The sequence below is a fragment of the Triturus cristatus genome, chromosome 5_2 (assembly GCF_964204655.1).
Source record: "Triturus cristatus chromosome 5_2, aTriCri1.1, whole genome shotgun sequence".
NCBI lineage: Eukaryota > Metazoa > Chordata > Amphibia > Caudata > Salamandridae > Triturus > Triturus cristatus.
The window spans coordinates 308,197,749-308,210,301 of record NC_140588.1 but is presented as its reverse complement, the minus strand read 5'-3'; the positions used below and the strand labels follow the sequence as shown (position 1 = coordinate 308,210,301).

General features: G+C 44.2%; 1 protein-coding gene across 2 annotated transcripts in view; it reads right to left on the bottom strand.

Moving 5' to 3' along the window:
• Positions 1–10,700: 10,700 nt before the first annotated feature.
• Positions 10,701–12,553, bottom strand: part of DROSHA (drosha ribonuclease III) — a 533,090-nt gene continuing 531,237 nt past the window's right edge. For both annotated transcript variants that reach the window (XM_085607071.1, XM_085607072.1), the window contains exon 32: positions 10,701–11,242. In XM_085607071.1, the coding sequence (XP_085463197.1) occupies positions 11,004–11,242 (239 nt within the window). In that variant the 3' untranslated portion in view covers positions 10,701–11,003. The remainder of the gene's footprint in view (positions 11,243–12,553) is intronic.

The following is a 12,553-nucleotide window of genomic DNA, read 5'->3' as shown; positions in this document are numbered from 1 at the left end:
AACTAGGCAGAGCCGTGACGTCCCGGCTGCCCGCCCCTCACAGCGATGAGACTGCCATTGCCCGCGGTCCCAACAGCGGTTTATCCCCTCAGCCTCCGGGTGTTCCACATTTATCGTCCGTGGCACGCGCCATACTTTCAAATATTACATTGGTGAACCTTTTCCACCAGGATACAATAAATACTTTTTTAGAAGCCGTTCCCGCTGTCCCTGCGCTGGAAGGAGAGAATGTGTACAGCCATTAGAAAAGTGTCCTTACTACGATGTTTCCCACAATGGTGCTTCCCTACTGAGAACTTTCTCTCCAGTAAGTGGTGGACTCTATTATGGAAAAGTATTGTGTTGTATTTGGTATTTCAAAATCTGAAACACAAGTCAAACTTTTTTTTTTTTGACAGCTTCTATTAAAAGTGATAATCATCAAGCAGTGCTACTTCAAGAAAAAGGGTTAGAGAAAGAGAATTGTTCTTAGCCGTGTCCAACAAAAGACAACTGTCTCAGATAGCAAGGTTACATTTACAGCGAAACTAGCAGTTACAGTGCAAGAAAACGTCAATGAACATGATTGCCAAGTTCTCAATCACTTATGTCATCGAGCTGGACATACAGAGAGTATGCTTTGTTCTTCTGGCTGGGCTGAAACTTAAGATCACAAGACTGCCTCTTCTGTAACATTTAGGAGAAAGGCCATGCAATGCTCTTGGGCAACCCTTGTAAGTAGTCTGCAACAAATAACAAGTATTTGCAATGCAATAGGTCTCACATTAGTGAAAGTTTGAGCTATTGCCGTTGCATCAAAATAAGGCATTATCATTTACAATGCCAATAACTCAAACTCTCACAAATGCGAAACCTGTTGCATTGCAAATGCTTGTTTTATATTAGGTGGAGTATTAAACGCGTTGTATCCTCTCATTAGATTCTCATCAGAGGAAAAGGAAGGACCTCAAGAGTAGGTCAAAAGTATAATGGAGCCTTTCAAAATTGTTATCAGATGAAAGGAGTGCAGTGCAAGCAAAAGTGTCAATAAAATAGGATCAGCAAGAGAAAACAAAGTCTATTCTTGTCAGTTATCTCAATTGCTTTCCTATATAAAAGCCAGTGCAAGAAAGGAATATACTACTTACCAGTATGCATCTGTTCTTGGCATGTAGAGCTGCAGAACCACACACTGTAGGATAAGATCGCCATCTGTTGTTGGGCTCGGATGTTTGCAGGTTGTTGTTGTCTTCGGAAGAAGAGTTTGGTCACGAGATAGGTGACTCCTCCTCTGGACAACAGTGCGCATGGGCATCCACTCCATCCTCAGATTGTTTTTCGCCATGATGGGAAATGATGGTGTATAAGAATAAAGAGAAAGGATGTCCATTTGTAGTGTCTAATTAAGACAAAAGCTGGAGCAGATACAGGTCCCGGGGAGGCGTGTGTGGTTCTGCAGCTCTACATGCCAAGAACAGATGCATACTGGTAAGTAGCATATTCCGTTCGAGGCATATGAGCTGCAGACCACACACTGTAGGATAGACTATACAGCAGTGCCTCCCCTAGCGGTGGTCACCTGTATCTGCTGCAGCAGTTTGGAATAGAGTTTTTAGGACAGCTTGGCCTACTGAAGCTTGTTGTTTTGCTTGCACATCAACACAGTAGTGCTTAGTGAAGGTGTGTGTAGTAGACCATGTAGCTGCTTTACAGATGTCTTCTAAGGGGATGTTTCCCAAGAATGCCATAGAAGCCCCTATTTTACGCGTGGAGTGCGCTTTAGGGGGAACTGTAAGAGTACGTTTAGCTTTTTGGTAACATATTTGGATACATTTAACTATCCACCTGGCTATACCTGATTTGGAAATAGGGTTGCCTTTATGCGGTGGAGCGAAAGCAACAAACAGTTGTTTGGCTTTTCTAAAAGGTTTGGTTCTGTCAATGTATTATAGCAGGGCTCTTTTGACATCTAAGGTGTGAAGTGCCCTTTCAGCTACTGAGTCTGGATTAGGGAAGAAGACTGGCAGTTCCACTGACTGGTTGAGGTGGAAAGGGGAGATGACTTTAGGAAGGAATTTTGGGTTTGTCCTAAGAACCACTTTGTTACGATGTAATTGTAGGAAGGGTTCTTCAAGAGTGAAGGCTTGTATTTCACTTACCCTTCATAGGGATGTGATTGCTACAAGGAAAGCCACTTTCTATTTTAAAAACTGCAGTTCGCATTTGTGCATTGGTTCAAATGGGGGACCCATGAGCCTTGTTAGAACAATATTAAGATTCCACACTGGGGAAGGTGGTAACCTTGGAGGAATAATCCTTTTGAGACCTTCCATAAATGCTTTAATGGCCGGTACCCTAAAGAGGGACAGGTGTTGTCTATTTTGCAAGTAGGCTCCTAATGCAGCTAGGTGTAGACGTAAAGAGGAATACGCTATATTGCATCTTTGCAAGTGTAATAAATAGCAAATGATGTTTTGGATGGAAGCATCTAGTGGACGTATGTCATTGTTAGAGCAGTAAATGGCAAATCTTTTCCACTTTGCTGCATAACACGCCCTAGTAGTAGGTCTTCTGGCTTCTTTAATGACATTCATACAGTCTGGAGGTAGGTTGAGGTATCCGAACTCTAAGACCTCAGGAGCCAGATTGCCAAGTTCAGTGTTTGAGGATCTGGGTGTCTGATTTCTCCATGGTTCTGGGTTAATAGAGCCGGGGAGAGGCGCAATTTTTGATGTGGGACTAGAGATAGTTCTAGAAGTGTGGTGAACCAGGGCTGGCGGGGCCAAGTGGGAGCCACTAGGATGAGTGTCAGCGATTGCTGTTTCAGTTTGCGTACCACAAATGGAATGAGTGGGAGAGGCGGAAAAGCGTACGCAGATCTGCCTGACCAGTTCATCCATAGTGCATTGCCCTTTGACTGTGGGTGTGGAAACCTGGCAGCGAAGGTTGGGCATTTTGCGTTTTCTTGTGTGGCGAACAGGTCTATGTCTGGTTGTCCCCACTTTTGGAAGAATGGGAGTAGGACTTTGGGGTGTAATTCCCATTCGTGTATCTGTTGTGTGTGGCAACTGAGGAGGTCGGCCACTTGGTTCTGAATCCCTGGGAGGTGTTCTCCTAGCAGATAGATGTTTTTGGGAATTGCCCATCTCCAGATTTGCTGTGCCAGTTGGGACAGTTGGAGAGAATGTGTCCCCCCCTGCTTTTGTATGTAATACATTGTGGTGATGTTGTCCGTGCGTATGAGGAGTCTTGTTGTTTAGATACATTTGAAAAGATTTGAGTGCGAGGAACACCGCCAGAAGGTCTAGGTGGTTGATGTGTAGTTGTTTTTGTTGAGTGGTCCACCTGCCTTGAGTGGTGTGATGAAGGAGGTGGGCTCCCCACCCTGTGAGAGATGCGTCTGTGGTCGGCACAATTTGTGGAAGAGGCTCTAAGAACGGCCGTCCTTTGGACAGGTTGATGGTGTTCCACCATTTCAGTGAGCGGCTGTCCACCAACACCAGATCGGTAAGTTGTCCGTGAGCCTGGTTCCACTGTTGTGCTAGACATTCCTGCAAGGGGCGCATTTGAAGGCGTGCGTGGGGCACTATGGAGATGCATGAGGCCATCATGCCTAACAGTTGCATAAACACTCTTGCTGGAAGAGAGTGTTGAGTCTGACATTTTTGGATTAGATTTTGTATGTTGGCTATCCTGACTGTGTTGGGATAAGCTATGGCTTTGGAGGTATCGATGGTGGCTCCCAGGTATTGATGTACGTGGGAGGGTTGTAGGTGAGACTTGGGGTAGTTGATGGTAAATCCCAAATCGTGTAGGGTTTGAAAAGTGCGGTGAGTGTGCAGAACGCACTTGTGGAGAGTACTGGCTTTGATGAGCAAGTCGTCCAGATAGGGGAAAACGTGGATTTGTTGTCTCCTGAGATATGCTGCCACTACTGCCAAACATTTGGTGAACACCCTGGGTGCAGTAGTTACTCCGAATGGGAGAACCGTAAACTGATAGTGCTGCCCGTCTACCACAAATCATAGATACTTCCTGTGCGCGGGATGCATAGGAATGTGAAAATATGCGTCTTTGAGGTCCAAGGTGGCCAGGAAGTCGCCTTGTTGAAGTAACGGAAGGACTTGTTGGAGTGTGATCATGTGGAAGTGATCTGATTGTATATACTGGTTCAAGAGTCTGAGGTCCAGTATGGGGCGTAATGTTTTGTCCTTTTTGGGAATGAGGAAGTATAGAGAATATACTCCTGTGCCCTGATGGTGAAGTGGGACTGGCTCTATTGCGTGTTTTTGAAGCAAAGACTGAACTTCCTGTTTGAGGAGCGTGAGGTGGTGAGACGACATGGGACGGTGCTTGGGTGGTATGTTTGGGGGGGGTGTCTATTAGTTCGAGGCAGTAGCCAGACTGGATAATTTGTATCACCCACCTGCCTGTTTTGATGGAATTCCAGACAGGTAGGAACTGTTGAAGTCTAACCCCGACCGGAGTGGAATGGTCTGGGGGGAGTGGGGGCAAGTCACTGTTTAGTGGCTGGAGAGGAGCGGGTGTAGTTGTTGTTGCCCCGCCCTCGGCCTTTAGTATTGTTTCCCCTGTAACCTCCTCTAAAGTATCCTCTATTAGGGGATGATTGTCCTGAGTTTTTGAAGGTGGAAGAGGATTCAGTTCCCACATTTTTGGAGGCTCCTCTATAAAAGGAGCGGCGAAAGGAGCCTCTGGATTGAGTAGACTGTAAAGCTCCCATAGATTTGGCAGTCTCATTATCCTTTTTCATTTTCTCCAGTGCAGTGTCTACTGCGGGGCCAAATAATTGCTCCTGATTAAAAGGTTGAGCCAGAATGGTTGTTTGTACTTCTGGCTTGAAGCCGGAAATACGCAGCCATGCATGTCGTCTGAGCAATACGCTTGTATTGACTGTTCTAGAGGCGGTGTCTGCTGCATCTAACGCACATTTGATGGAGGCGTTTGAGATTAATTTACCCTCTTGGATGAGGTCAGTAGCCTGGGTTTTGTATGGATCAGGTAGGTGTTGCAAAAGGTCCTCTAGCTGATCGTAATGAGCCCTATCATATCGAGCTAATAGGGCTTGCGTATTGGCAATACGCCAGTGGTTAGCTGCTTGTGCGGCAACCCTTTTACCTGAAGCCTCCAAGAGTTTGGACTCTTTGTCCGGGGGCGGCGTGTCTCCAGTTGTTTGGGAGTTGGCCCGCTTTCTAGCATTTGACACGACCAAGGAGTCTAAAGGGAGCTGTGCTTTGATATAGGCAGGATCCTGAGGGGCTGGTCTGTATTTTTTTTCTATTCGAGGATTAAGAACCCTGGCTCTAACAGGGTCTTTAAAAACCTCTGAGGCATGCTTTATGACACCTTTAATCATAGGTAGTATATGAACAGTTTTTTGCGACTGCTCAAAAGTATCAAGAAGAAAATCCTCGTCGGGTGTGTCTGTGTGCATGGCGACGTAATGGAACAGTGCAGCCCTGTTTATCAGTTGACCAAACACTAAATGGTCATCTGGAGGAGAGGGACTGGAAGGGTATGGAGTAGGATCAGGTATGTCAGGTACCGGATAAGCCCAGTCATCTAAGGGTGTTGTGTCTGGGACAATGAAGGGATCAGTAGGATCCGTGGGATCTCCAAATAAATCAGGGTCAGCCCCTCCCCCGAAATCATCATCATCCTGTGGTGGTGGTGTATGAGAAGGAGATGGTAGAGGAGAAGGAGAGGGGGGTGGGGGGGTGGGGGGGATGGGATGGGAGGTAAGACAGGAGAGGAAGGACGTATGGGTGAAGTGGCACAGTCCTCCTTCTTTGGAGGAGGCGCAGGAGGTGATGTGTCCAGCCTCCTTTTCTTGTAGGGCACAGCCGTAACATGTCCGGTGTTAGGATTGATGTAAATCCTTTTTTGTGCAGGATCTGGGTGGAAAAGTTCCTCAGAGTCCGAAGGGGTCATTGGCGCTGATTTTTTCGGGTCCGATTTTGATTTTGAGATAGAAGTGTAGTCTTTCTGGACTTTTTTCGGCATCGAGGCTGGTTTTGGTGCCGAAGAAGGTTTCGGTGTCGGCGGCGTTTTCGGCGCCGATGAACCTTTCGGCGCCGACGATCCTTTCGGTGCCGATGAACCTCTCGGTGCCGAGGAGCCTTTGGGCGCCGGTGGAGACTTCGGAGCTGAAGGCTTTGTTGGCGTCGGTGCCAATGGAGATTTTGGCCTTGGATCTTGCTTCGGTGCCGAAGGTATAGCAGGCACTATAATGTGAGGTTTGCTCGAGCCCGAGCCACCCACAGTTGTTTTCTTCGGAGCCGGAACCGTGGGCGGGGCTTCTGAAGATGATTTCCGGTCGCGACTGGGCCCAGCTGGGAGAGTCTTGACCGCTGGCTGTTTTGGTGGGGTTGGGGTAGGGGGGCTGGTACTCACATGCTGCCCCGGAGTGAGGAGGTCATCTGAGTCATCCTCCTCGGACACGATGCGGAGGTCTTCGGAATCGTCGTCGGGGACATCTTGGGCAAAGATGTCTTCTGGTTCTGGGACCGGCTTAGCCATGATATGGCGTCGAGCTCTTCGGTCCCGGATGGTTTTCTTCGACCGGAAGGCGGCGCAGGCTGTACAGTTGGCTTCGTTGTGATCAGGGGAGAAGCAGAGGTTACAGACCTCGTGGTGATCACTGTGGGGAAATTTGGCTCCACATTGGGGGCATTTTTTAAAGGGTATCCTTTCCATGGGCCGCGTCCAGAGCCGATCCGATTGGATTCCGACGTTGTAGTTGGTAAAGTTTGAAGAGTTGTGTTGATTGTAGAAGTTTTCTGCTGGAGCAGAATAAGTTCATCCAAACCCAATGGCGGAAAAAAACAATCTGAGGATGGAGTGGATGCCCATGCGCACTGTTGTCCAGAGGAGGAGTCACCTATCTCGTGACCAAACGCTTCTTCCGAAGACAACAACAACCTGCAAACATCCGAGCCCAACACCAGATGGCGATCTTATCCTACAGTGTGTGGTTCTGCAGCTCGTATACCTCGAACAAGCAGTTCAAAATAGTCACTGCTAGTATTAGGTCGACATGTTTCAGCCAACGGGATACCTCTCCCAGGCTTTCTTCAGGACCTCACTATAATACGTTCTCCGCTACTGCAATAGTTCATTTGAATATATAGAAATAAAACTACATACAGATGGGATATAGTTGTCTTTTTTTTCTGATCCCCAGTATTTACATGATGTGTTGAACATCTAAATTAAAATGAGATTGCAAATTTAATAGAAGTCATATCTGTGTCTTAATGCAGTTAGAATACAGTTATTTTTATTATCTTAGAGCGGTCTTGACAATCAAAGTTCAATGCTCACCCATTAAATACGAGGAATAAACCTCACCTCACCCGGCTCCAGCTCTTGTCAATGAGGCCCCGCTCCATATTGCGTCCATAAATGTACACATGGAAAGTGGATTCAAAAAACTGAGTGTTAATGTATTTCTTAGAGGTGTCCTAATCACCTTCATCACTTGAAACTATTAAGTATAGAACAAGTATATCCTTAATGGATAGTGTATCACAACATTCACCACTTCAATGGCTAAAATAGCGTAAGGCTATCTGATAAACTCAAGTCTTCTATGTAAAATCAATGTCACAGAAGCAGTGAACCCCAGATACTAATACCAAATATACAACACAGGAGAGTGGTAAGCAACTCTCACTGACAGGCGATTGGTAAAAACCCATGTCCTGGCACTAAAATATGTTGCTGCTATCAATCTTAGTTTTCTATGGCCCAGTGAGCTAATGATAGTCATGTTTAGAAAAAGGAGGGCACGCTTGGTGTGTCCCTCTACACCAGACAGGCCCGCTCTGGCTCTCATTTTGTGTCACACTTAATGCTCAGTGCACAAGCATGATTGTTTTGAGTGCTGAGGAGAAAAACTAAAAAAGAAAACAGCAGAAATTCACAATAGTGAGAGTGGGGTAGAGGTCGAGCTCTCCAGAGACATACAATGGACCTTGTCTGAACTAATAGTCCGCTTTTGCTTCGAGTTGGCTTCAAGGACCTGATAATCGACCTCCTATACTTGTGTACAATGTGTAAAAGGACAGCGGTTCTCTTTAGGAAGCCTACAAGGATGGTGTATGAAGTTCAACGTGCTAAATTATTGTTGATAATTTAATACTGTAGGCAGAAAAGAGGAGACCGGTAGTACACAGCACTGGTTATATTTCGGGTAGTACCCACTGCAATATAGACCTGTTCGAGTCCTTCATCTTTCAAACACTCAAGCGCCATAGTGCAAAATTACACTCTTATATTCAAGGTATCCCCAATATGAACAAGCTGCTTACCTTCGTAGCGCCTTATCTGGTAGAGACTTTATCTAGCTGCTAGACTTTATCTAGCGCACTTACCTTTCACAAAAACGATTCAGTGCAGTCCAGGAGAATGTTACGTTTGAGCAGTTTGTCACTTGTGTGCAAAATCTTCAAAGCCGCAAATTATTTTCAGTTAGTTGTTGGGAAAAAGGGAGGTGAAAGCCATTTGCAAAAATGATCAATGTACCACTCAGTTATTTTTTCATGCTACTCTATAATGTTCGCATTTCTACAGCCACTCTAGCCGTATCTCAACCCTAACCATCTATACCATCTTGATATTCCTTTCTCCTACTTTGAGTTGTAGACCATCACCTTGAATATAAAATTACAGACAAGACTTTTGTCCGTTAGAGCGACGTCGCAGCTGTACACTGTGTGTCCTTCCATGTGTCTTCTGACAAAAGCCTTTTGGACTCTTTAAGCTTCCAACTACAATGAGGCTTTGGTGCAGTGTGCAATGCACTTGAGAACCAGTCTACCAGTACTTATTCAGGTGTTTCGCCCATTTCTTGTCAAACAGTTGTTTCCCACCACAACATACTGTTGGAATGTGACTGGATCATCTTATGATACCTATCCTATACTTCAGCTTTAAGTATCGCGCCGAAGGCATCCCAGAATCTACTCAATGCTGCACACATTCTCTACCTGGAATACCAACAAAGGTCTCACAATGCTTGGTGTCCCATTGAATAGTCAATATCATCCTGCCAGAAAGTCTGGCTAGTGTATGTATACATTACTATTACTTTCAGAGGACCCACTATTCTACAGATTAATGAGTATAGACACTGGAAGACCGTAACCCGTCTTGTTGCTTGGCTGACCAGCCTCACATTTCCACCTCAGGGCTTGATTTAACACGGACGCTGCCTCGTTTGCTTTTGCATTGGATGGAGGAGTCACTAGATCTGTAGTGATTCTTAGATTGTTGTAGGGACACTTGAAAAATTTGGGCCATTTTGCCCTTTTTGTGGTTCCCCCTGTTTTTGACTACCTCCCAGTGGTCAGCCTATCATTTAGAGGGGGACAATGATGGGAATAATTTTCATTTGGGTTATTGATTTGTAGGATGTTTTCTGTGCATTGTATATAATTGATGTCTTGTGATATATGTCATTGTGTCTTTCTTTGAATAAGCGCCTGTTTTTGTGTATTTTTGAAAATGATGTTTGATGTACTCATAATGAATATTTGATACTCTTGAAGGGGTAATTAAATGTGCTCTCTTCGTGAGTGATTGTTTGTATTAATTCCTTGATACCTCTTGCTCTTATATGTATATATTCCCTCATACCCAGGTATCATAGGGTTAATTGGGTATACCCCTGTTGTTTATGACTCGTTTGCTTTTGCGGCCATGCACATCCCAGGTCGATTGGCCTCGTAACTTTTAGAACATCACCATTAGTGCATTTCCTATGACTGTTACGTTACCTAGTTGTAAAAGACTTTACGCTTGCAAGGACATTATCTATCAGAGAACCCCTGAGGTTGGACCTTTACAATGCCTGGCGACAAACCAGACTGTGCTGATGTAATTATGGCTCATTTGCAGGACCACTGGAATTATGCAGCAGGAATTGACCAAATTATACTGCAAGAAAAGGCAAATTATGCGACATAATGTGGTACATTTTGCAATAGTACTATGTTGTCATTTTTACACAGAGAAACACTGTCTGGACAAAGATTTCACTTTGTTAGTCCCAATTAACACCCAAGTACAGCAACAAGCAAAGGAAAGATGACCAGTCTAGCTTTGCAAAGGGCTTTCACCGCACAGGGATGTCTGTTGCCACGATTTTACTACCCTTTGATCTGTCTGAGCTACAAACTAAATTATTTTTTTGTTAAAATCTGAAGATTATGCATCAGATAATGGATTATGTGGAAAACACAGCGGCTGCAGAATCGCAAAATTCCAGTGGCATTGCTTATTTGATGGTGAAATCTTCATCACCTTGGAAAACCCCCAAACCTGAGTGCCAGTAAGGGGCAAGACATATACAAAAACACAAAGAAAATAAAACGGTATCACACAGTTTTTAAGTGAGTCTGTCAGATTTAGGATGTCCTACGTTTACTTTCTAAGCACAATGAACTGGCCATTTTGCTGCTCTCATTTCTGGTGTTTTCATTCCATACACATTTTATAACTGACTTTTGGTCTCTTGTATGGTCACACTGACCTGATCTGTTTCTTGAGTTTTCTACTGGAACCCTTACAGCATTTTCTACCAATTCATTGTAGGTATTGCGTACATGGCAGATTAAAATGCTGGGAAAAGAAAGAGTAATCAGCAAGGATTAAGCGAACAGAAGGATTATCACAAAAAAAGAATCAAACCACCACGTGTGTTTTATAATAAAGATTCTGAAATATAATTTATTGCGCTCAAAAACAAACCCTAACAGACAAATGCCCTAACAAAAAAACAAATAAAAAACTTTAACTTAAGAGCTTTAAAAACACGTAATAAACACTTTACATTTTAAGACCGAGTCAAATAAAATGTTCCTTGTGGCAGAATATGTCCATGATTTGTGCTATAGTTCATGAGGTGCGTTTCCTTCTCTGGCAGCATACACGTATTTCATATCTCAAGGGATGCAGTCTAACGACTTAGGCACGTCAAAGTGGCGCTTCCTCTGCGCCATGTTTCATCTTCCCACTCGGGGGGTTTCAGTCACATTTTTATCCTGATTGTCCGTTTCTGTCTTTTCATCCTTTTTCCTCTTTTCGCCCTTTTTCCTTTGTTCGGGCCTTTTCCTCGGTTCGCCTCTTTTCCTTTTGTTGTCTTTGCGACCCTTTTCATCAGCCTCTCCTCTGATTTCTTTTAATTCATTTTTGTATTTGCGTTCAATGAAGCGCTTCTGGAAGGCCAACTGTGGAAAGTTATCTAGAAGACGACGACATATTTCAGGTTAAAATAAAGCACAACAGAATTCTTAATGTGTCCACATTTTTATCTATACAATCAAAAAACACAAAGCTGACCAGATTAGATCACTCCAAAGACAAATGAAGACATTTTACCTGTAAAGACAGTCATGTACAGTCCCCTCTCTGACACCGGATCATTAAACTATCTAATACAACGAATCCAGTGCTACGATTGGTGTTTTAGGTCAGTCCATTACACGCAAGGAAGGGTATACGCCTGAAATATTAGACGTGGTAGTATTGTATCGTCATGCTTTATCAACAATCTCATCGAGGGCCTGCCTTAAGAATGAAGATATATAAAGCAAGGAATGCACAGATTGTTTAGATATTTTTGAGATCTATTTTGGGCAAAAACCTCTCAGAGTGACCTCTCCATTTTCGAACTGCACGCCACAGCACTTTAAACTTTGCACAAGTCTCTCACTGAATTGGTTCTTGTCCTGGAGCATCCAGTGAATGATGTGACAATGCAAAGCCCCAGCTCACATAAAAAAAAAAAACAACATTCATGGACGCCTATTGTCGGCGATGGTTTGGAATGCAGGACTGGGTACAGAGAACACTTTTGGTTCCTCTAAACTGTTTATCCTCTTTAAATGATGCATCCTTTGATTATTTTCGAGCATCAAACTCTTCGGCTTTAACCAAAGTGAAAAACATGAAGAGCGACACAATTGGCACGTGAGGCACTAGACACTTTTCTACTTCCACAGAGTTATCAATTTGCACAGGCATATTGCTTGCAAATTCAAGCAGCATAGTCACACTTCTGATGCGTTACAAAAAACTTCAATTATCAGGAAGGGTCAATTAAATATCCTGTTGCGACCATTCAGGAAGGAGCGTGTGCCCAGTCCTTCACTGGAGTTGTGTTCCGGCTATCACTACATGAGACAACTACCTGTATTACTTCTGTGCTTTCTAGAAGGGGAAGAACAAACAAAATACTGACTTGCAGTGCTAAATGAAGTTAAAACAAAAAAACAAGTAATGGTTCCATGACCTCAGAAATGGAAGGATACAACCCATTCAAAAGTGAAGGAAAAGAAGAAATGCTCCAGGAGCAGGATAAAGAGATTGATAGGAGGGAAGACATCTAACAAAGAGGGTGGGTGTTCTAGGCAAGAAAGCCATCCAGTCATTAGCAAGGGGCTGTCTCAAAGCTCACTATATGTAGCATGGGTGCAATTATGTCTGAGCAGGGCTGCAAGAAGAAAGCCTGGAAATCTGAATGTGTTAGGATAACATCTAAAAAACAGAAGCG